The 23753-nt window shown below is 45.1% G+C and overlaps 3 protein-coding genes across 4 annotated transcripts; 2 read left to right on the top strand and 1 right to left on the bottom strand.

Moving 5' to 3' along the window:
• Positions 1-1479: 1479 nt before the first annotated feature.
• On the top strand, positions 1480-3656 carry LOC102707747. Of its 2 annotated transcripts, none has more exons than XM_015833869.2 (3): positions 1480-1747; positions 1949-2900; positions 2989-3656. In XM_015833869.2, the coding sequence occupies exons 1-3, from the start codon at positions 1698-1700 to the stop codon at positions 3403-3405; spliced, it is 1419 nt and encodes a 472-aa protein (XP_015689355.1). In that variant the 5' UTR covers positions 1480-1697; the 3' UTR covers positions 3406-3656. The 2 variants fall into 2 exon arrangements, with proteins under 2 accessions (XP_015689355.1, XP_006648388.1); XM_006648325.3 differs by having other exon boundaries at positions 1481-1747; positions 1949-2906.
• A 78-nt stretch (positions 3657-3734) lies between these two features.
• LOC102708032 (myosin heavy chain, clone 203) lies at positions 3735-7569 on the bottom strand. Its single transcript, XM_006648326.3, has 3 exons — positions 7304-7569; positions 4278-6749; positions 3735-4009 (listed from the first exon to the last, which is right to left on the bottom strand). Exons 1-2 carry the CDS (start codon positions 7385-7387, stop codon positions 4518-4520), a joined length of 2316 nt encoding a protein of 771 aa, XP_006648389.3. The 5' UTR covers positions 7388-7569; the 3' UTR covers positions 3735-4009; positions 4278-4517.
• A 13765-nt stretch (positions 7570-21334) lies between these two features.
• LOC102708590 lies at positions 21335-23744 on the top strand. The gene is made up of 3 exons (XM_015833873.2): positions 21335-21831; positions 22689-22832; positions 22952-23744. Exons 1-3 carry the CDS (start codon positions 21703-21705, stop codon positions 23321-23323), a joined length of 645 nt encoding a protein of 214 aa, XP_015689359.1. The 5' UTR covers positions 21335-21702; the 3' UTR covers positions 23324-23744.
• Positions 23745-23753: the final 9 nt, after the last annotated feature.

Raw genomic sequence — 23753 nt, forward strand, 5'->3', positions numbered from 1 at the left:
ATAATTAAACGCTATACGCTAATTCCTCATGTTTTTTTTAATCGATGCCGTTGATTTTTATCTAAATTTGACCCTTCAACTTATTTAATTTTTTTTGCAAATATACAAAATTATAAATCATACTTAAATTTATTATAGTAATAAATTAAATATAAGAAAATAATTAATAATTATATAACTTTTTAATAAAACGAATGGTCACGTTGATACAAAAGTCAACGATGGTCAATTAAAAAAACATAGAGAGTACGTATTAATGGCACGAAATTCAAAATAAAAAATATTTTTACAGATAACAAATTTTGCAGATATTATGTAGTTATTGTAGTTATTATAAGATGTAGATCAAGAATATTTTTTTCATCTTTAAAGAGGTAACACGAGGTACCATTATTTTCTATAAAAATACCAAATTTTAAAAAAACAGTGATACTTTTGTGATAACTTGTCGTGTTCTCATCTCGTGTTCTCGTGGATGGGAAAATGCTCGTAGATCAAACGATCCAAACCAGCTATGCGCACTGTCGTATCGTTGGTGTTGCCAGCGTAGTGATGGGTGTGGAGTGCTGACACCAAAATGAGCGAGTAAAAACTGCATGCAATCCTTAAGATACGGTCACGGTAATCTGATCTCAATTCCTATAGGTTTGAGGCGTCCCAGAGTAATTTTTTTTAAGAACGTTCCAAAGTAATAATTACATCTTATTTACTGCCGAGTTTGAAATACTTGCACACAAGGACGGAACCAGATCGAAAAAGTTTAGGGCTGAGCTGTCTTAATCATTTCTAAAACTTAAAAGATAATAAGATCTTGGATCTAGACCTAGGGCTTAAGCCCTAATTTCCCTAAACATGGTTCTGACACTGCTTTCGCGGGTACTATTCGGTTTATAACTTTGATTACTCGTCTGTTTTTAAAAATAATATATCTCGGAGGTTATCTATGCTAGTATTATGGATTGTGCATTAATATAACTAGATGGATACCCCACGCGTTGCTAGAGGAGAACAATATAATAATATAATAGATATAAGTTCTAAAATTTTTTCTTACATACTATACGATTTCGTGCCTTTATTAATTATCTATAGGTTATAAATATTTGTGTTGTATGATGTGCTTTTTGAGGAGGAAGAGATAAAATTTACGCTCTTGATGAATCATCCAAAGGCTAAAAAAACAATTAGGGTAATGTGAACGAGATGCAATTTAAATTATTGATGTATCATCCTATGACTAAATACAATTAAGGTGGTGGAGGTAAGGGTCTAACTTTTATAGAAAGAAGAGATATATAGTTTTTATTACTTATAAAGTAAATATTTATAAGTTATTAATGATCAAAATTAAAACATCCATAATCAAAAGTGACCGGTATTCCAAGTTGGAGTTTTCGCCAATAAAACAAGGTTGTAAACCTTTTGAGACACCCCCCCTTTATTTTCTTATTTATTATTTTTTCTCCCAATTTCTTTTTGTTGTTTTGTAGGACAATTTTGCCCTTGACTCAAGCGCTATCCCAATCGAACTCGTCTCGTCCGGCTTCGACCCAGCCCGCCGCCGCCGCCGCCTCCCTTCCTCCCTCCCCTCCGGCCGGCGTCTCTGCCCTCAGCCGAGCGCCGCCTGAGCCCCAGGCCCCATAGCGCCCTTACTCCCCACGATTGGCTTCTAGGGCTTGAAGGCTGAGGTGGCGGTGATGGAGGTTCCAGAGGAGGGCATGGCGCAGGAGGCGAAGCCCCCTCCCGGGTAAGTCCACAAACCCCTCGTCTCCATTGTTTCTCAACGGGAGGGGGGGGGGGGGGGTGGGGAGATAAACTAGGCCTCATCTCCATTGCTTCTCAACCGGAGGGAGGGGGGGGGGAGACCTAGGCCATGAACGATTTAGCGATTTTAGCGGGCGAACTAATGAATCTTCTTTCTCTCGTTTTGATTGTTCGAATACAATAGGATTGATCCGGATGCGGCGTTTAGTGTGCGCGTTCAATTTGGTCAGTATATAGCTAAGCTCGATGATGGCTCTCGTGTTCATGTGCCCCGCAAACGCGAGGAATGGGTTGTGGACCATAGGAAATGCACATTGGAGAGCTTGGAGAAGGATCTTGCAGCAAGAATCAAATGGGGAAGCTGCCAGCGTGTCATCGTCTCGGGATATGACGCGAGCACTGGTGAGGACACCGAGCTTGTCGACGATATGGATCTAGCGCGTAAATTCTTCGCTAGGAGGAACGAGAGGAGGTTGTTTTTGCGTGTCGATGTGGAGGACAAACCTGGTGTTTTGGTTAACTCATGTGTTTCAGAGGACAATGAGGTAGTCTCGGGTGAGGTTGTCGCAGCCAGGCAAGGTGATGCTCAAGACTCAAAGAGTCAACATGTCATTGATTGGGATGGTTTGGAGATAGCTTCAATTGCACAAAAACAAGTTCCTCAGCATGTGATTGATTGGAATATATTGGAGACTGATCCAACTCTAGAAGAGCAGATAGGTTCGCCATTGCCTGTGATGGAGGATGATGGAATGTGTGCATTTGGTGGTCTAAAAGCTGAGGATGAGAGAGATGAGGAAGCTAGGGTTAAACCTGAAAAGGCTAGGGTTGAAACTAAAAGTCAGAGGGTTGGTGCAGCTCCACCTCCTACACAAGATGAAAATGCGGAAGTAGTTATTAATGATGTTGTTCCAAGCGAAGCTGAAATTTTCTATGATAGCGAAGACCCTCCAATGGAAGTTGGAAGCACATATACAACTATGGTTGAGTTCAGGTCAGCTGTGAGGCAACATGCTATAAAGGGCCAATTTAAGCTAGGAACTGAGAAATCTGATAAAGAGAGGTTCAGGGGCTATTGCACAGCTGAGGGTTGTCCATGGGCTATTGTGGCAAGGTTGATGCATGATGGAAAATCTGTGAGGGTATTAACAACTAAGTATGCATGTTAGTTTGTGTTAGTCAATAGTGGTGCATGGTACTAACCAACATATCCTTTTGTTGCAGGTTACTGTGAACAAATTTGCACATACATGTGCATCAACTGGGAGAGTTAACACCAAGATGGCATCGTATCATTGGGTGGCAGATAAGGCAATTCCCCTTCTAAAGAAGGATCCTAGCATGGGTGCAAAGAAGCTAAAAGAAGAGTTAGAGTCTAAGCACAATGTCACAATAGGATACTCGACAGTGTGGGCTGGTAGGCGTAAGGCTGCAAATAAGATATTGGGGAAAAAGAAAGAGAGCTTTGCAAACTCGGTTAACTTCAAGGCTGAGATTGAGCTGAAAATACCAGGAAATGTTGTGGAGATAGATGTACATGAGGATGATGACGATGGACAAGGATCAAGTAAGCAGATGGCAACCCCTCCCAGGCCTGCCAAAGCTACAAGGACGATCGCTCTGAAGAAAAGGAAAAAATAAGTGCTTCTGGATGGTATTCTCAATCATGGAAACATGTAGCTTATGGATGCTTTTGTAACATGAACTAGAGGATGATGCAATTGGTTGCTATTATTTTGTGATCTGAATGTGGGTGGTGCTTAGTAGACTTGCTTATCTGTGAACAACTATTACGGGTGCATGCTGCGAAAGATTTCTTTTGTCAGGTCAATGGAAAAAAAAACTAACTTTTCATGTTCTGGATACATGACTGTCAAAATGGACTTGGGGTATGTAGCAAAAGCTAGTTCAATGCATTACAAGTAGAGACCACAAAAGTTTCAGTGATGAGCCATCATGACGACTAATAATTTCAGAAAATGATCCTTCAAAAAGGTTGCACCAAAACATCCTTACAAGTTACTACATAGCTCACCATAATTTTCAGTATAACTAACATTTACAACCCTGTATAAAGCTTTCCATTGCATCAAAATTGGGCAACTGCCCCACTTGTCTACAGCAGGTTGCAGATCTTTATTGCCTTCTAGAGCAGGTTGCAAATCTTCTCCCAGAAATTGAGCCTTTTCTCCTGTTCCAAATCTTTGTCCAGGAACTTGATTGTCTAGTACAACAGAGTGACAGACTACAACCAAAACGAGACAATCCAATTCAGAGATACATTTAGCTTCACAAATGCAAGAAAAAAAAAATGATACAAGCTGCTGCTAAAGACTAGAGCTTCTACTGTACAGTGGAGGCGCTGCCCTGCAGTGGCGGTTAAGTCTAATTATAGTGTTTATAAAGTTTATTCATACTATTAATCATCACTACGGACGACCACCTAGGGTTGTCAGCGAATCCACCACTCCTGATAAGAGGAGAAACGGTTTTGGATAATGAACTTGTCATACCATTTTTCAGGATTTCAGCAGCTGCAGTATATCATGTAAACAACTGGTATATATCAACATTGATGTCTCGGTGTCTCCCTTTCGTCCCCAGGTGCAGAGGAACCCAAGTACCCAACAGCAAACAGGAGGACGAGACCCAATCACCCAACGAAGAAATGAAAGCTTCAATCAGTTAAACTTTTACAGTTTACTATCTAGATGTTGCAAAACTGCAATTGGTTGCCTATTCTGGTTCTGAAGCTACGCTTGGTGAACACAGTCTATTCCAGCCTCGGTAATGAGCTGTTCTGTCAATGAAAAGAGCCCGGCAATTTCTTTTTCAGCATCAAGAATCACACCCATTTCCTTGTTTGCTTCAATCTTGGAATAACCTTTATTTCTGTTTACACTTGGAGATGCAACCAAACCCATACCAGAATCAGTTTTGCCACTTCTCAGGAATCCCTTAGCCACGTCTGCAAGTTTCTTCAACGTAGCAGTAGCAGTCGCAGCAAGTGCCTCTGCCTCCACCCCTGCAGCTTCAGTTTTAAGCTTCTCTCCCGCAATGCCCTCTCGCATTGCCTCATTGGAAAGATCAGAGGGTCTCTTGATGTCACTGGGATCTTTCGGCAACTCTTCCAACTTATCTAGTTCCTTGTCCATCACATTCCGCCTTCTCATTACTGCTTTCAGCTCTTGATCTTTCACATTGAGCGCTTTATGCTCAGATCTTAAGTTCATGTCCTTCTGGTGCAAGGATTCTTTCAACATCTCTATGTCAGCCTCTAGTTGATTATGCTTATGCAAATTGGACTTGAGGGCCGTACCTGTGCTTGAAATTTCATCATCCAGCAATGCATAAATGTCCATGTCTTCGCTTTCTAATGAACCAACAAGATTGCCAGTGAGCTCAGCTATCTTTTGCACCACAGATTCAGCTTGTGAGCAACTGAATCTCATGCTATCCAGTTCATTCTGCAGTGTCTGTATGTGTTGTTCTTTATCCTGTAATTCGGTTCTAACCTGAACAAGTTGATCCTCTTTGTTATTTAGCAGCTGCTGAAGCTCGACAACTTCACTGTTCACTTCAGCTAGTCTGCGTTGCGTCTCAGAAAGCTCTGAATCCTTCTCCTGAACAGCTATTTGAATAGATTCCACCTTTGATTTCATACTTTGGACTTCATTTCGGGCTTCTAACAACTCAGCTTCTTTTATTTCAACAAGCTTTAACGAATTTCTGTGCTCATTTTCCTTCTGAACGAGCTCCTTTTGAAGCAACTCAACTTCTTCAGTTTTCTCTTCTAAGCTGTCTCTTTCTTTTGTCAACATGGCTTCCAGAGACTCAACCTTCTCATTTTCCTGAAGTAAGAGTGATTCAAGTTCATGACAGCGAGACTGTGCAGCATTGAGTTGTGTTGCCTTGCTTTGAATCTCCAACTGAGTAGCTTCCAAGTTCTTGTTATAAGACAGCAGCAATAGCCTTTGGTCGGTGAGTTCTTGGGCTTGCTTCTGCATCTGCGCTGCTTGATCTTCTATCTGTTTACGAGAGGAGGAAAAAGCCTCTTTTGAAGCAATTAGTTCAGAGCGTACAGCATCCAGCAGAGATCTCACGCGTCTGAAATCACTGATAGTACCCTTGATATTGTACATATCCTTGCATGCTAGTTGTGCCACTTCCTTCAACTCTTTCTGTGCTGCTAACCATCCTAAATTCTGCTTCTCAAGTTCTTGTTCAGCAATTTTCAGTTTCTGTTCATTAGCTTTTCTCAATCCATTCGATCTGGCAAAATCAACTTCTTTTCTTTTGATTTCATTACGAAGCTCCTTAATCGTTGTTTCTTGCTGCGCAGCAGCCTGGTTAGCTTCAAGAAGCAGCTGTTCCTTGGACTTGATCTCCAAACGCATCAAGGCTGCTTCTTTGTTCTTCTTCAACATATTTTCCTTGAGCTTGTCCACTTCAATTACCTTCTGAGAAAGCAATTCTTGAGAACTGGCAATTTTCTTGTCTTGCTCATCTACTAGAAGCTTTAGGTTATTGATCTGCCTCACTTGTAAAATCAGATCACTACTTGCCTTCGCCAGTGATTTCTCCATCTCCTGTTGCCTTGCATATGCTTTATTGATCTCCCTCTCCCTCTGATCAAGGTCCTTCTTCGCACGGTTCAGCCGTACCTGATCATCAAAAACCCTACTCTCCGCATCTTGAAGGTCCCTCTCTTTCTTCCTCAGGGTTGACAAGGCAGCCTCAAATTCAGACTTGAGGACATCAATGCTCATGCTCAGCTCACTATCCTGAGAAGCACTGGTATCTAGACTTTGCGTCTTCGCAAACAGCCGCTCCAATAATTCCCTAGCTGGCTCAGTTGCCCCATTGTCACCATCAGTGATATTTGCCCTAATTTCTTTTGCAACCGGTTTGATCAAATGAGGAGCACATTTCGCATGTTGAGCCTGAAAAGCCACCAGGAAGCTCAGCTTCTGCCTGAACAGCATCTGTGATTGCAGAAAAACAGTGCGTCAGTAGACTGCTAGGATATGCAACAGATTACCTCCTGTGGAATCTATATGCAAAAGTGGGGACTTTCTCTGTAGATGAAATTTTTCTTTCTAAACCAAAGAACTGAAATGACCTGTATACCAAAATTACTGACAGTGAACAAAAATTCAGAACTGCATTAATTCACAATTTCACACGCGGTTTAAATTTTTCCAATGAATTTTAATCCCAAATCCATCTTAGTACAAATTCCACTCTCGAATTCATGGTTCGTATTAGGTACTCCCGTAATCAAGATTTGTTTAAAGATGTACGCTTGATTTTACCACCATCAAATCAAATTCCAGCGGGGAGAAAAAAAAAAGACTAAACCAGTACGAACTACTACCACTAGCAGCAAAACTTGAACCAGAAAACCGAGATTCGATCATTTGGTTTGCTTCAAAACGCAAGTAGACGAGCTCGGAAGCAAAACAAACGAACAGGGCAAGCAGCAAGCAGCCACCCCCATCACCGATACACAGCGCCAACGACGAGAGGGATAGCTCACACGAGTGACGGGGCGGCACGACGGGGAGGCGCGGCGGATCGCCGCCGGCGCCGCCGGCGACGACGAGGAGGAGAGGGGCGGCATGGCCGCGGACCATGTGGCAAGGAGCGGGATCCCGGCCGCCCGAGCTCGATCGGACGGCTCGCCGGGCGCGCCTGCGCGGGTGCGAGATGAGATGATGTGGAGCCGGACGCGGCCGGGACGCGTGTGGACTGCAGCGGAGCGGAGCGGAGTGGGGTAAAGAAGCGTGAGACTCGTGTCGCTTGCCTTCTTCTTCTTCTTCTTCTTCTTTTTTTCTTTTTTCTTCTCACTTTTTTTTTTTTGCTTGGTTATATTTTGGATGAACTCGTGTTGCTAGCTGTTCTGGCGTTCGGTTTTGTATTCGCGGGTACGCGAGGACCGGGAATGCTAGGCTGTACTTAACTAGGACAAATTAAGGGGTGATCATCGTGAATTTTTTATTTTTTAAACCATTTTAATAAATAATTTTAGTACTGAACCTAGGAGAAAAAATAATATTTTACCTTATGAAGCTTTTGGCCATACCAACGTTGATGGTGTGGCAAGACAACGCTGCCACGCCAAATACTCTGCGTGAAGCGTTATCTTGCCACACCAATGTTGTTGGCATGCCATTCAGTTTGATCTTGCAACTGTTAAGATAAGCGGTAAAACGAGTTGATAGGTAATAATAAATCTAGCTAATCGGATGTTGATGTAGCGGCGTTTAGCCGATAGACGAGACAATCAGCTGTTGAAAGCTTGGATCGGCTAGAAACTCAATAGAAATAGAGTTAAACAATGAATCGTGTGTTACGATTGGCTAAAACCAATTTGCATGCAATTCATAAGCCAATACAACATAAATAATTACCGATCCGATAGGTATAAAAATAATGCAGCAAAGCAATCGGCTACTCTATTGATGTAAATATGATAAGCACGTACATCGAAAAAGATCATCGGCTATAAACGACTGATAAACGATCAAGATTTATAAAATATCTAGTCCAGATTGCTAATAATAATCATAGAAGATCGAACCAAACCGAGACAGTTCAAAATTATGCCTAACAATGTCAGGATAGATACTAAACAGATCTAGATTATTGTCAAGCCGATGAGCCGATGATTGATAACTTATCGGCTGGTACTTCGATAAAACAATGAACAAAACATTGATCTGATATAAACTATTTGATAAACACAATCTACTGGATCGGACCGAACCGAGACCGTATTAAATTTGAATATGTCAAATAGCAAATATCAAACCAACGTAGATCACCTAAAGTGGTCGACTAGATCGACTCAAGACACGAAAGTAACTCAAGCTGAAACTGATACGATAACTAGCAATCGAACAACCAAATTATAAGATCGGACCGAACTGAGACAGTTACAATCTAACCGATATGATTACCGTGGTCGGCCGAACGTAGTCCTCCGCCGAAATTGAGACGATGCAGCCCCGCGTTAGGTGCCAAGTTCCACCGGTGTTGAAACCTCAGTGAGGAGGGTGGTGATGCGCTGAGAATAATTGATCTATATTATGATGTAGATGATTTATAATGACCCTAGGCATACATATTTATACCCTCGGGTAGATAGTAGTCCATGTCAGACACAACACACGGCTCCTAATAGATAAAATAACGAAATCTATCTCTAACACGACACACGTCTTCTAATATATAAAAACAAATAACAAGTCTCGATCGGACTCTAACTCTCTTAGAGATAAAACTAAAAATTCTGAACTAACTCTAACTACTAGATAAAATTATGTCGTCATGACTTGTTCTCGACGATTCCCTATTGGACTCAAACTCCTCCAGATAAAATTTTCATTTGTATTGCATCTCCCGAACCCAATAAGAAATTGGTGGCGTGGCCAGTAGGGAGGCGGCGGCCAGTGGCGGCGCTGCGGCCGTGGGGAGGTGTCTCGGAAGCCTGCGCCGGCCGTGGGAGGGAGGGGGCGGCTGTGGCAGGGACGACCATCAGGATGATCCAGCAGCCAAAACCAAATATGCTGTCAAAATTTTGTTAAAAAATAGCCAAAATTTTGTTTAAATTAATTTAGATTTGAGCTGAATTTATTTCAAATTTTAGTACATTTATCAATTTAATCAAATTTCACTGAAATATTAAACAAATTTGTCTCAAATAATAAATATAAATAAATCAAATATTACAAGGCCACGTTCGGTAGGAGATAGGGTAAGTTAACTTACCCGGCGCGGAAAACGGAGAAATAAATTAGTACATGATTAATTAATTATTAATTATTAAAAAAATAAAATAGATTAATATGATTTTCTAAAACAACTTTTCTATAGAAATTTTTTACAAAAAATATACTGTTTAGCAGTTCGGGAAGCGTGCACATGGAAAACAAGAGAGGTAAGTTAACTTACCGGTGAACACGACCCAAGTACATTAATTGTTACAAAGTATAGATATATAAAATTAGGTCATATGTACAATAACCATTTACAAGTAGGATCAAATATGCAAGGGTAAAAATATCCATTCATGTCTCATTTAACACCATTAAGTTCACTTAATGGACTAGGATAAGTCAATGTCTTCATTTTTAAAAAACAGGGGTCAAATCTGTAGAGCGAAAAAAAAGTTGAAATACGTAGTAGGTCAGTTCCCCAAATAAATAGGTATATATAGTTCTAAACGGTATATTAGTATTTCCGTTGAAATGAGAAGAAGTGAAAATTTGGGAGGATTTCAGTCGGGTTTCACTGTTGGATGGCTGAAGGAGAGAGCCTTGGCCGTTGGATCAAAACCTCCACGGTCGCCTGAACAGAAGTTCGTACATGGGCCTTGCGCTTCCTCTGGGCCGACATGCGATGCGGCCCAATAACGAAATTCGCCACTACAAAAGGCGGCCGCTCGCCACGGCTCGTAGCCGTAGACAGGTAGACTGCTTCTAGAAGGCGCGCCCACGCTGTTAGAAATCACCAAACAATCGGCAAGCTTGATCATGAACAGACCTACGTGCAGCATTTGGACAATCTGAAGAACGAGGAAGACAAGGATTGGTGCAGCGTAAACTTGGCTGTTTTTCTGGTTTTCTTATTGCTGTATATATAGACTCTCCTAAACATAGAAACACTCCTAAACATATAGAAACACCCCTAAACAAAGAAACAAACTCTAAATAAGGCAGGAGAAACATGCTAATCCAAAAAAGGAAAATAAGCTAAACTTAGGAAAATATAATCAGCACAGGATTATCTTTAACATTCTCCTCCTAATCCTGATGCTGGAGTTTGATGTTGATGACGCCGAGTTGATCACGCAGATCCTGGAACTTCACGCGACCAAGCGACTTTGTCAAAATGTCCGCGAGCTGATCCTCCGTAGAAATCTGCTCGAGAACGATCTTCCCGTCCTCCACGCACTCTCTGATGTAGTGAAATTTTGTATCTATGTGTTTGCTCCGATCGTGATGGACGGGATTCTTGCTTAGATCAATGGCAGACTTGTTGTCCACCCTGAGTACCGGCGCACTAAGCTCTGACCCGACAAGATCGTTCAGCAGCCGAGATAGCCATACGCCTTGGCATGCTCCATGTGCTGCAGCACTGTACTCAGCTTCGCATGACGAGAGTGCCACCACCTTTTGCTTGCTTGACTGCCAGGTGATGGGTCTGCCACCCAGGCAGTACAGCACGCCACTGGTGCGCCTTCGATCGTCGATGTCCCCGGCGTGATCGCTATCACTATAGCCGATCAACCGGTTGGGCTCTTCGCCCTTCTTGCTGTAGAACACACCAAGTTCCTGGGTACCCGAGATGTACCTTAGTAGATGCTTCACTGCCGCACGATGATCCTCGCGTGGCTGCTCCAAGAATCGGCTCACAAACCCGACGGCAAATGCAATGTCTGGCCGGGTATTCACCAGATATCGAAGCCCTCCAACGATACTCCGTAGCATCCACCAATGGACTGCTACTCACCTTACTCAGTTTACACCGCGCCTCTAGGGGCACAGCGCAGGGGTTGCACCCCTTCATACCGCTCCGCTCAACGAGTTTCGCGGCGTACGCCGCCTGGCAGATGCTGATCCCGGTCGCCGTCTGCTTCACCTCCAACCCAAGGTAGTAGGACAGCCGCCCCAGATCGCTCATCTTGAATAACTTCATCATCTCGCCCTTGAACTTGACGATGTCGCCGTTTCCCATGATGATGAGATCATCGACATATACGCCGACCACCAGGCGGGAGCTCCCGGTGCCCCGAACATACGCGCCATGTTCCGCCATGCACTTCTGGAAACCAAGTGACACTAGACTTTTGTCAAGCTTGGCATTCCAGGCCCTGGGTGCTTGTCGAAGTCCATACAACGCCTTGCACAGCCGCAACACCTTGTGCTCGGCCTTGTCGACGATGTACCCCGCCGGCTGGGCGACATGCACCTCCTCCTCAAGATCACCATTGAGGAATGCGCTCTTCACGTCCATGTGATGAACTTCCCACCCTGCAGAGGCAGCAAGTGCAAGTAGCATTCTCACCGACTCTAGGCGAGCTACCGGAGCGAACACCTCCTCGAAGTCGATGCCGGCGCGCTGGACATACCCCTTTGCCACCAGTCGTGCCTTGTGTTTCACGATGGCACCGTGTTCATCGCGTTTCACCTTGAAGACCCACTTGAGGCCGATACTCTATGCCCGGTTGGGAGGTCGACAAGTTCCCAAGTCCCATTTTCCCGGATGGACTTCATCTCCTCGTCCATCGTGCGCTGCCAGCGCGCATCCTTTTCCGCCTCGGCAAACAACGTCGGCTCCTCCGCGGTTACCACGAATAGCTCCTCGCGGAGTTTGCGCTCAGCCGGTCCCGGTGGTGACGCCGAGCCGAGAATGTCGTCGATACGACGGTAGCGAAGCGGGGCGTCGTCGTGGTCAGCATCAAGATTATCCTCCTCCGCGGGTGAAGGCAGGACAGATTCCACCGGTGGATCTTTGTCCACGGGTGGGCTTGGAGACGGCGCTGAGTTTGGTGCAGGCGTGTGCGGTGAGTCTAGAGCTTCCCCTGGCTCCACCCCGATTTGTGCCGAGGACATTGTTGCCGAGTGGTATACCGTGGTGTACTCGATGGTGAAGTCGGAGTCGACGTCGGCAGCTGCCTCGCCACCCCAATTCCATTGGGCATCTTCGTCAAACACCACATCACGGGAAATGTGGATGCGTCGTGTCACCGGGTCGTACACACGATACGCCTTGGAACCAGGCTCATACCCGACGAAAATCATGGGCCGACTGCGATCATCTAGCTTCTTCGCATTCGGCGTCGTCACCTTGACATGGGCCACGCACCCGAACGTGCGCAAGTGATGCACGTTCGGTTGAGTTCCATTCCAGAGCTCATAAGGTGTCTTGCCGTCGATGCTTTTGGACGAACTCCTGTTCAGCAAATACACGGCGGTGTTCACCGCCTCCCCCCAGAACATACCTGGGAGCCCCTTCGCCTTCATCATACTCCGCGCTGTGCCCACCACCGACTGGTTCCAGCGTTCGGCGACGCCGTTTTGCTGCGGTGAGTATGGGGCTGTCAGCTCACGTCGCAGCCCGAGCTCCGCGCAGTACTTGGTGAAGTGTCCAACCGTGAACTCGCCCCCATGATCAGTGCGAAGCGCTCGGAGTTTGTGGCCGCTCTTGCGCTCGGCGGCCGCCTGAACTCGCTTGATGGCATCTGGTGCAGCATCCTTGGTGGCAAGGAGCGTGAGCCACATATAGCGGATGTAGTCGTCCACGAGTAGGAGGAAGTAGCGATTGCCACTTGGGGTCGCTGGCGTGATGGGCCCGCAGAGATCACCATGAATCAATGCGAGCGGCTCGGAGGCGCGATGCAGGGTCTTATGGGGAAATGGGGCTCGTCAATGCTTGCCGGCGAGGCATGCTTCGCAAACCTGCTCCACCTGGGACAGGATTGGTAAGCCTCGTACGAGAGACTCTCTCCCCATCTTGCGCAGCGCAGCAAAGTTGATGTGCCTGAACCGACCGTGCCAACGCCACGCATCCTCACCTGCGCGCGCCATCAGGCAAACCGGTTGTGCAAGGTTGACGTTGAGCACGTAGAGTCGGCCTGGACTGCGCATAATGCGGGCAAGCAGACGTCGTTCCTCGTCCCACACGCGCATGACGTCGTCCTCGACCTCCACCTTGAAGCCAGTTTCGTCCAGTTGGCCGATGCTGATGATGTTGGCGGCGAGGCGCGAGAGATAATACGTATAGTGGAGCATGCGATGTTCGCCGTTCTTGCATGCAAACAGGACCGTGCCACGTCCTTGAATGCGCACGAGCGAACCGTCCTCGAGCCGAACATTCCCGGTTATCTTGGTGTCGATGTCGCAAAAAGCCGCCCTTGAGCCGGTCATATGGTTAGATGCACCGGAGTCGAGGATCCATTGTTTGTGATCGTGGTCGGCGGCGTCGTCCACCGCAGCGAACACTTTCTTCTCCACCAACTCAACAATGTCTGAGCATGGCCGCGACGTGGGCTGCGACGGCGACACGCATGCGTCGTCCGTTTGTTCCACCACATCGATACAGCCACCTGTCAAGAGCATAAGCGTGGGCTCATCCTCCGTGAGCTCATCCTCCTCTTGAGTGACATGAACCTGCTCCTGCTTGGGCTTGCTCCTGCATTCTTTGGCCCAATGACCAAGTTTGCCACAATTTCGGCACTTGTCCGTCTTACGCGTCGGGCTTGCGTTATCACCACCACCACCGCCACTGCGCCCTTGCCTGCCACGGCCGTTGCCGCCGCCATTGCCCTTCTTGGTCGCCTCCTCCTTCTTCTTGTGGCGTTCAAGCCACTCCTCCTCGGTGAGGTAGAGTTTGCCGCTGCCACCTAGTGAAGACGAGGACGACGACTGGATGGAGTCCTCGGCTGCCTTAAGGCGTCCGGTGATCTCCTCCAGGGACAAAGTAGAGATGTCGAGCAATGTCTCAATTGAGAGAACGAGTTGAGAGAACCTGGGTCGTGCAACGCGGAGGTACTTCTCGACCACCTTGTCGTCTGGCTCGGGATCGCCCAATGTGGACAACTGCGTGACGATGGTGTTGAGCCGCATGGCAAAGTCCTCGACCGACTCCCCGTCGCGGAATGCGAGAGCCTCGTACTCGGAGCGCAGTTTTTGTGCACTTGCCTTGCGAATGCGGTCGTTGCCGACGCGCATAGTCTTGATGCATTCCCATGCCGCCTTCGCCGTCTCCTTGGTAGCTGTTAGGAATAATAGATCAAGACACATGATTTAACGTGGAAAAATCCCTCTAAAGTAGAGAGGAAAAAAACCACGGGAGAAATCCACTAATAAAGGTACGGGATTACATGTACAAGGGTGGCCTATATTTATAGGCATTGAATAAGACTAGCACTAGAACTAGGACTAGTACTACGACTAGGATTAGGACTAGTACTAGGATTAGGATTAGGTTATTTGAGTCATAACCCAACAAACCTCCCCTTGAATCAAAATCCCTGTAAACATGAACTAGAAAAAAAATGTCTCCAAAACCCCGAAGGGTAGCTATGCACCATGAACACCTACTAAGTTCAGCCAATGCTTGAACTTAGTATTGGAAAGTGACTTCGTGAGCATATCTGCAGGATTGTCTTTAGTGTGTATCTTTCCCACAGTAACTTGCCCTTGAGCAACAATATCACGAATAAAGTGGTGCTTAATATCAATGTGCCTGGTCTTGGCATGAAACATGTCGTTCTTCGTCAAAAAAATAGCACTCTGTCTATCCCAATAAACAACATTAGTACCCTGTCGAATACCAAGTTCAGAAACCAGACCTCGCAACCAAATAGCCTCCTTGACACCTTCAGTAGCTGAAATATATTCTGCTTCAGTGGTAGAAAGAGCAGTAACAGACTGAAGTGAAGCTCAACTGACAACTGAACCACACAAAAAAAAGATATATCCAGAAATAGACCTTCATTTATCAAGATCTCCAGCATAATCAGAATCAACAAACCCAACAACATCATTTATCTTCACTCTGTTCTTATCAAACATCAAGCCAAAATGAGAAGTACCTTTCAAATAACGAAGAATCAACTTTACAGAATTCCAATGTTCTTTGCCAGGATTATACATGAATCTGCTAACCACACTAACAGCATGAGCCAAATCGGGTCGATTGCAAATCATAGCATACATAAGATTGCCAACGGCACTGGCATAAGGAACACGAGACATGTAATCTTTATCATCTTCATTAGTAGAATACTGACTTGAAGATAATTTAAAGTGTGAAGCAAACGGTGTAGAAACAGGTTTGCAATTACCAAGATTAAATTTCTCAAGTATCTTTTCAATATAACTTTTCTGAGAAAGAAACAGTGTACCAGCCTTACGGTCACGCTGAATTTCCATGCCAAGGATTTTCTTCGCAGGACCAAGATCCTTCATCTCAAATTCATTTCTAAGTTGAGCCTTCAACTGATCAATTAGCGACTTGTCATGAGAAGCAATGAGCATATCATCCACATAAAGCAGCAAATAAACAAAAGACCCATTGGGAAATTGTTTAAAGTAGACACAACTGTCATAGTTGCTGCGTGAATAGTGTTGTGCAATCATAAAAGAATCGAACCTTTTATACCACTGCCTAGGAGCTTGTTTAAGACCATAAAGAGACTTCTTCAAATGACAAACTAAATGCTCTTCACCAGGAACAACAAAACCCTCAGGTTGTGTCATATAAATCTCCTTATCTAAATCTCCATGTAAGAAAGCAGTTTTAACATCAAGTTGCTCTAACTCTAAGTCAAATAAAGCAACAAAGGCAAGCATAACCCGAATCGAAAAGTGGCGCACAACAGGAGAGAAAACTTCATTGAAGTCAATACCTTCCCTTTGGTCGAAACCTTTTACCACTAAACGGACTTTCCATCTTGCAGGTTCAACTCCAGAAATACCTTCCTTCTTCTTATAAATCCATTTGCACTTCAATGGCTTTTTATCTGATGGAAGCTTTGTCAAATCCCATGTATGATTTTTATGAAGGCTATCAATTTCTTCATTCATGGCAGTCAACCACTTAGAAGAATTTGCACATGAGATAGCTTCAGAATAAGAAGAAGGTTCAACAGTATCATGAACATCTTGAGCAGCAAGAAGAGCAAAACAGGTCATACCATCAGTGTCGCGATATCTAGTAGGAATAGAAGCATTCCTTCTAGGTCTGTCTCGAGCAATACAATGATCATTGTTACTAGAAGATGTAGAACCAGAAGCTTGTTCTGTAGCAGGGGGAACTGAAGAATCAGAATCAACATCAACAGTATGTGAAACTACCTCAAATTCTGAATTCCTTTCAACAACTTCATCAGTTTCAGTTTCAACTGGGGGAGTATGACTAACTGATGATAGAAAAACATCTTCATGAAAAGTAACATCACGACTAATGATCAATTTATGAGCTTCAGGACACCATAAACGATATCCTTTGACACCAGAACCATAACCAACAAATATGCACTTTCTTGCTCTAGGCTCCAATTTTCCAGTGTTAACATGAGCATAAGCAGGACAACCAAAAATTCTTAATTTAGAGTAATCAACTGGTTTACCTGACCAAATCTCTTCAAGAATTTGAAAATTTATGGCAGAGTTTGGAGAACGATTAATCAAATAAGATGCAGTAGAAAAATCGTCTTAGCCCACAAAGCACGCTTATTCGACAAGCCTGTATTAGAAAGCATGCACCGAGCTCTTTCCAGAAGAGTGCGATTCATACGCTCTGCCACACCGTTCTGCCGAGGACTCCCTGGAACGGTCAAATGTCTTGCAATACCATGCTTAGCACACAAAGTATCAAACTAACCACTACAAAATTCCAATCCATTATCAGTTCTAAGCTTCTTTATTTTTCTGTCAGTTTGGTTTTCAACCAACACTTTCCACTTCTGAAACACTGAAAGAGCTTCATCTTTATGTTTCAAGAGTAAACCCAAACTTTGCGAGAAAAATCATCTGTGAATGTAATAAAGTACCCACATCCACCAAGAGAACGAAACTTAGATTTACCCCAAAGATCAGAATGAATGTAGTCAAGAATTCCTTCAGTCTGATGAGTAGCAGTACTAAAACTAACCCTCTTCTGTTTGCCAAAGACACAATGTTCACAAAAATCAAGTTTGCCAATGTTGTTCAAATGACATTTCTTGCAAAGTAAATGCATACCTTTCTCACTCATGTGACCCAAGCGCATGTGCCAAAGCTTGGTGGTGTGAGGATCTGATGCAATACTAGAAACAGCTGCAACACCTGTAACTGTGGATCCTTGCAAGAAATAAAGACTGCCAGTTCTATTGCCTTTTAAAACAACAAGATTGCCTTTCGAAATCTTAAGAACACCATTGTCGCCGATATATTTATATCCCAACGACTCCAAAGTGCCCAAAGAAATAAGATTCCTTTTCATTCTAGGAACATGGCGAACATTTGAGAGGGTCCTAACGATGCCATCATGGGTTTTAATTTGTATTGAACCAATACCAGCAATTTCAAGAGGAGAACCATCACCAATCACAACTTCACCAGTATCAACAGAATCATAAGTAGAAAACCACTCCTTATATTGACATATATGAAAGGTGCAAGCCGAATCAATAATCCAAGCAGTTTGATTCTCAATACTAGTCGTACTGATTAGAACCTCCCCATCAGAATCACTGGTAACAAAACTAGCCTGAGCAGGTTTCTCTTGAATTTTACTCTTCTTCTCTTCCTTCCTTTTCAATTTAGGGCATTCAGAGATATCATGACTATTTTGCTTGCAATAGCGACAAAATAATCTAGACTTACTATCTCTTGATTTAGATCTAGACTTTGATCTAGAAGAATCACCCTTTTGAGAAGATCTACCTCTAACAATTAACCCCTCAGCTTTAACTTCAGAACGAGGATCACTGTCAAATTTTTTTTTGGACAACAAATTTGACTTAACATCCTCAAAACTAAGGGTATCATGATTACCATAAAGCATAATCTCTTTGAAATGTTTAAAGGTAGCAGGTAACGAGACAACGAGTAAAATAGCTTTATCCTCATCATCAATTTTCACATCCAATTTCTCAAGATCAATGATCAGAGAATTAAACTCATTAAGATGAGATCGAATAGAGGTACCTTCTGCCATGCGAATTGTGTACAGACGTTCTTTCAAGCGTAATTTGTTTGCGAGACTCTTTTTCATATAAAGCGCCTCCAATTTCTTCCACAAAGAGAACACAGACGTCTCGCTAATAACTTCACGCAAAACATCTGTAGACAAACTGAGTTGTATGGCAGACAATGCCTTTTGATCTAAATCCTCCCACTTATCATCAGTCAAACCATCTGGTCTAGCCCCCAATGCCTTCGGAACACCAACTTGGGTGAGAATAGCTTTCATCTGAATCTGCCATATGCTGAAACTGATCTTGCCATCAAATTTCTCGATGTCAAATTTGGACGACATATTAAAGAGAAAAAATATGGTAGATCAAAAATATACGGTAGATCTGAAGAAAGAGAAAAAAAATTCCCTGGTACAACTTGGTGTGTTCGTGCAGCAAATTCACCGAAAAAAGGAGACTTAGACTTGCTTTCCTCCTTGTTCACGTGAAGGAAACCAACAGAGCAAGCATGCACCCAAAAAAAGACACCTTGTTGCCTTGCTGCTGTACTGCTGCACAGATGGATGGGAAGGACAGATGGATGGGAAGCGGCTGTACGTCCGGATGAAGCGGAGCGACGTGCGGCGAGAGGTGGCTGGCCGAGACGCGACAGCGAACAGGATGATCTGCGCCCGCAGGATGAACGTGTCGCCAGCCGAAGAACGGATCAGATCGCTCTGATACCACTTGTTAGGAATAATAGATCAAGACACAGGATTTAACATGGAAAAATCCCTCTAAAGTAGAGAGGAAAAAAACCACGGGAGACAAATCCACTAATAAAGGTACGGGATTATATGTACAAGGGTGGTCTATATTTATAGGCATTGAATAAGACTAGCACTAGGACTAGTACTAATACTACGACTAGGATTAGGATTAGGTTATTTGAGTCATAACCCAACAGTAGCCAACGTCGAGATCATCTCGACAGGGACAGCGCTGGATATGGCGTCCAACGCCATACGATCTTCATGTAATTCCACCGCGATCCCTCCCGGATCGATGGCTCCCCATAAGCATCGTGCTTGTAGCTTGATCTTCATAAACAAAGACCACTCGTCGTAGTTCGTCTTCGTGAGCACGGGGTAGTTCGCCGGGCCTCCCGCCTCCTTGACCACGCGGTGTATCACCAGCCCGCGGTCGTTCCCGCCACCACCCGGGGCGTGGCTGCCGGAACCTCCTGGAGTGCGCTCCGTCGGGGAAGACGAGCGACGGTGAGGCATGAGTATGACTTCGGTCGCACGATCTCGTGTTCAAGCTCTAAACCTCGCTCTGATACCAACTCAGGGAGGATCCATTGTTTGTGATCGTGGTCGGCGGCATCGTCCACCGCAGCGAACACTTTCTTCTCCACCAACTCAACAATGTCGGAGCATGGCCGCGACGTGGGCTGCGACGGCGACACGCATGCGTCGTCTGTTTGTTCCACCTCATCGATGCAGCCACCTGTCAAGAGCATAAGCGTGGGCTCATCCTCCGTGAGCTCATCCTCCTCTTGAGTGACATGAACCTGCTCCTGCTTGGGCTTGCTCCTGCATTCTTTGGCCCAATGACCAAGTTTGCCACAATTTCGGCACTTGTCCGTCTTACGCGCCGGGCTTGCGTTATCACCACCACCACCGCCACTGCGCCCTTGCCTGCCACGGCCGTTGCCGCCGCCATTGCCCTTCTTGGCCACCTCCTCCTTCTTCTTGTGGCGTTCAAGCCACTCCTCCTCGATGAGGTAGAGTTTGCCGCTGCCACCTAGTGAAGACGAGGACGACGACTGGATGGAGTCCTCGGCTGCCTTAAGGCGTCCGGTGATCTCCTCCAGGGGCAAAGTAGAGATGTCGAGCAATGTCTCAATTGAGAGAACGAGTTGAGAGAACCTGGGTCGTGCAACGCGGAGGTACTTCTCGACCACCTTGTCGTCTGGCTCGAGATCGCTCAATGTGGACAACTGCGTGACGATGGTGTTAAGCCGCATGGCGAAGTCCTCGACCGACTCCCCGTCGCGGAATGCGAGAGCCTCGTACTCGGAGCGCAGTTTTTGTGCACTTGCCTTGCGAATGCGATCGTTGCCGACGTGCATAGTCTTGATGCATTCCCATGCCGCCTTCGCCGTCTCCTTGGTAGCCAACGTCGAGATCATCTCGACAGGGACAGCGCTGCATATGGCGTCCAACGCCATCCGATCTTCATGGAATTCCACAGCGATCCCTCCCGGATCGATGGCTCCCCATAAGCATCGTGCTTGCAGCTTGATCTTCATCAACAAAGACCACTCGTTGTAATTCGTCTTCGTGAGCACGGGGTAGTTCGTCGGGCCTCCCGCCTCCTTGACCACGCGGTGTATCACCAGCCCGCGGTCATTCCCGCCACTGCCCAGGGCGTGGCTGCCGGAACCTCCTGGAGTGCGCTCCGTCGGGGAAGACGAGCGACGGCGAGGCATGAGTACGACTTCAGTCACACGATCTCGTGTTCAAGCTCTAAACCTTGCTCTGATACCAATTGTTAGAAATCACCAAACAATCGGCAAGCTTGATCATGAATAGACCTACGTGCAGCATTTGGACAATCTGAAGAACGAGGAAGACAAGGATTGGTGCAGCGTAAACTTGGCTGTTTTTCTGGTTTTCTTATTGCTGTATATATAGACTCTCCTAAACATAGAAACACTCCTAAACATATAGAAACACCCCTAAACAAAGAAACAAACTCTAAATAAGGCAGGAGAAACATGCTAATCCAAAAAAGGAAAATAAGCTAAACTTAGGAAAATATAATCAGCACAGGATTATCTTTAACACACGCCGCGTCACGAGCAAGCCACCCCCGCCTCCCTCCCTCCCTCCCTCCTCCACGCGCACGTCGCGGCGACCACCGCGCACCGACGAGATGGACCGGCCACCGTACGACGACATCTTCGACCCCGACCGGGACGACGCGGAGACGCCACCGGCGAGGAGGCACGGGCTGGGGCGGGGGTGCCTGCAGCGCCTGCAGCTGCTGCCCGACCACGAGATGGAGCTCCGCTTCCTCTACCTCTCCCTCCCCGAGCCACCCATCTCCGCCGCGGGCTCGCTCCACAGAAACTCGGCTGTCGCCGGGGAAGAAGACCGGATCAGCATGCTCCACGACGTGCTCCTCCTCCTCATCATCTCCCGCCTCCCCGCCAGGGAAAGGGTGCGCACCGGCGCGCTCTCCAGGCGCTGGCGCGGGCTATGGCTCTCGAGAGACTTCTCTGGTTCATGCTTGCAGCGATCAGGATTGGTCATGCTCCTCAGCTCCGCGTGTTGGGCTACCTGCGTCCAGGACTGCAGACCCTGGACATCGGCGGCACTGTCATCGAGGTGCGCTCAATATACCGGTGTCCTGATTTATTTCGGGGTACCGACATTTCGAAATTTCGGAATCATTTCGGACGAAATTTTCAAACAAAATTTAATCTAAAATTAAAATTTGATCCAATTTTCTTAAAATTTAATTTTAAATTAACAGTCTACCAGCCGGAGCTTCGATTCTAAACTCTCGAGGTGCCGTCCCCTCGTCGACTTCTTGTCTATTGCATGCTATCTAAATAGTAATAAAAAAATATGAAAAAAATTATGAAGATAATTTATATGTGATATATTACTACACAAACATGCAAATTAAAATATGACTTCTACAATCCATAACAAAAATAATAAAGTAAAACAAAAATAACAAATTAAACTAGGAATAGTATACACATACTCATAATCGTATATTTGTTATTTTTGCTATGGATTATAAAAGTCATATTTTAACTTGCATGTTTTTAGTGATATATCACATATTAATCTATCTTCGTATTTTTTAATAATTATTTGGATAACATGCAATAGATAAGGGGTCTCTTAAGAGCTTAGACTAGTTTCCCCTGCCAACCGCCTAAATCAGTGGTAACAACAATAATATTTAGATTCATAAAGTCCATCAAATGAGAAAATATAGGTTACCATGGTCCATACCGAAATTTTTGGCCGAAATGGTACCCACCAACAAACCCGAAATTTCGGAAATTTCGGTCTGAAATTGTAAACACTCGCACTATATGCTGTTGTGTTTCTTGGATATTGCCTCTTACTTTCTATTCAATATTTGACAACAAACAAATCATCCTAGCTAGCTACAGATTCTTGTGATGTTTGATCGATCGGCTTGTCTTTCGATCGGTATGCTGCAGGCTGGAACAAATCCAAGCCCAGCAACAACTGTCCCAAGCGTCCAGGTGCTGGCCTTGGCCTTGACGTTCCAATTCAGCTTTCATCTGAATATCATGTCCAGCTTCCTCAGATGCTTTCCCAACGTTAAGACTCTGCACGTCCAGGTAAAACAAATCCATTCCCTGCCCCAGATTGATCAGCTATACAGAAGCTAGTTGCTACCATCAGGTTGCTGCTGATCGTCACTGTTGCTAATTAAACTTCCACTGATTTGTATTTCCAGTGTAAGGAATCTGATTTAGTCATCAGAAACGACGTCAATCCAAATTTCTGGAATGAGACTGGTCCCATTAGGTGCATTTTGTCTAGCCTCAGGACGATTATTGTCCATGGGTTCGGAGGCCATGACGCAGAGTTTGCGTTCCTCATGTTCGTCGCTGAGAATGCTCAGATGCTGGAGGACATGGTTATATTGATTAAAGAGGACCTCAGGGAGGAATTGGCTGCCAAAATCACAGCTCTGTGTTCTACAGGATGGGCTAGTGGAGAAAGCAAAGCTCGGTTTGTGACTAGTCGATTAGCCGGACATGGTATCGCTTGGAGCGTCAAAGCAGCAACTGATTTTTCACATGACGACCCGTTCCTCTGCCTCTGATGCGACTGCATACTTCAACAGAAGGATTTTTCACTGCAGCTTGTTGGTGGTTTACTGAGGCATGTACATGCAATTGGTTTTAGCTTGTTGAAAATAGTTTACTTCTAGCATTAGTAGTCATCAGACTGATATCTGATTCATGTGACTGCCTTAGTTAGAGGTGGAGGGATTGTTTCGGTGTTATGTTTTGTTCATTTGCTCTGCTATTTCTGCCAGATAAAGGGAGTATCATTTCCAGTCCCTCCAGGAAGTATCATTTTGCTCACTTCATGACCAATTTCCTTTGTTCCATCTGGCAGACATTCTGCGCTGAGCATCCTGGATATTGATTATTTGTGCAGCCATAGCAAATCAATTGTCATCAGGACTGAATTTTTCCTTTTGGTTTTTTGTGTTGTTGATCACTTGGGTTCCCTGTTTCTCGCCTTGT

The sequence above is a fragment of the Oryza brachyantha genome, chromosome 2 (genome assembly GCF_000231095.2).
Source record: "Oryza brachyantha chromosome 2, ObraRS2, whole genome shotgun sequence".
Taxonomy (NCBI): Eukaryota; Viridiplantae; Streptophyta; class Magnoliopsida; order Poales; family Poaceae; genus Oryza; species Oryza brachyantha.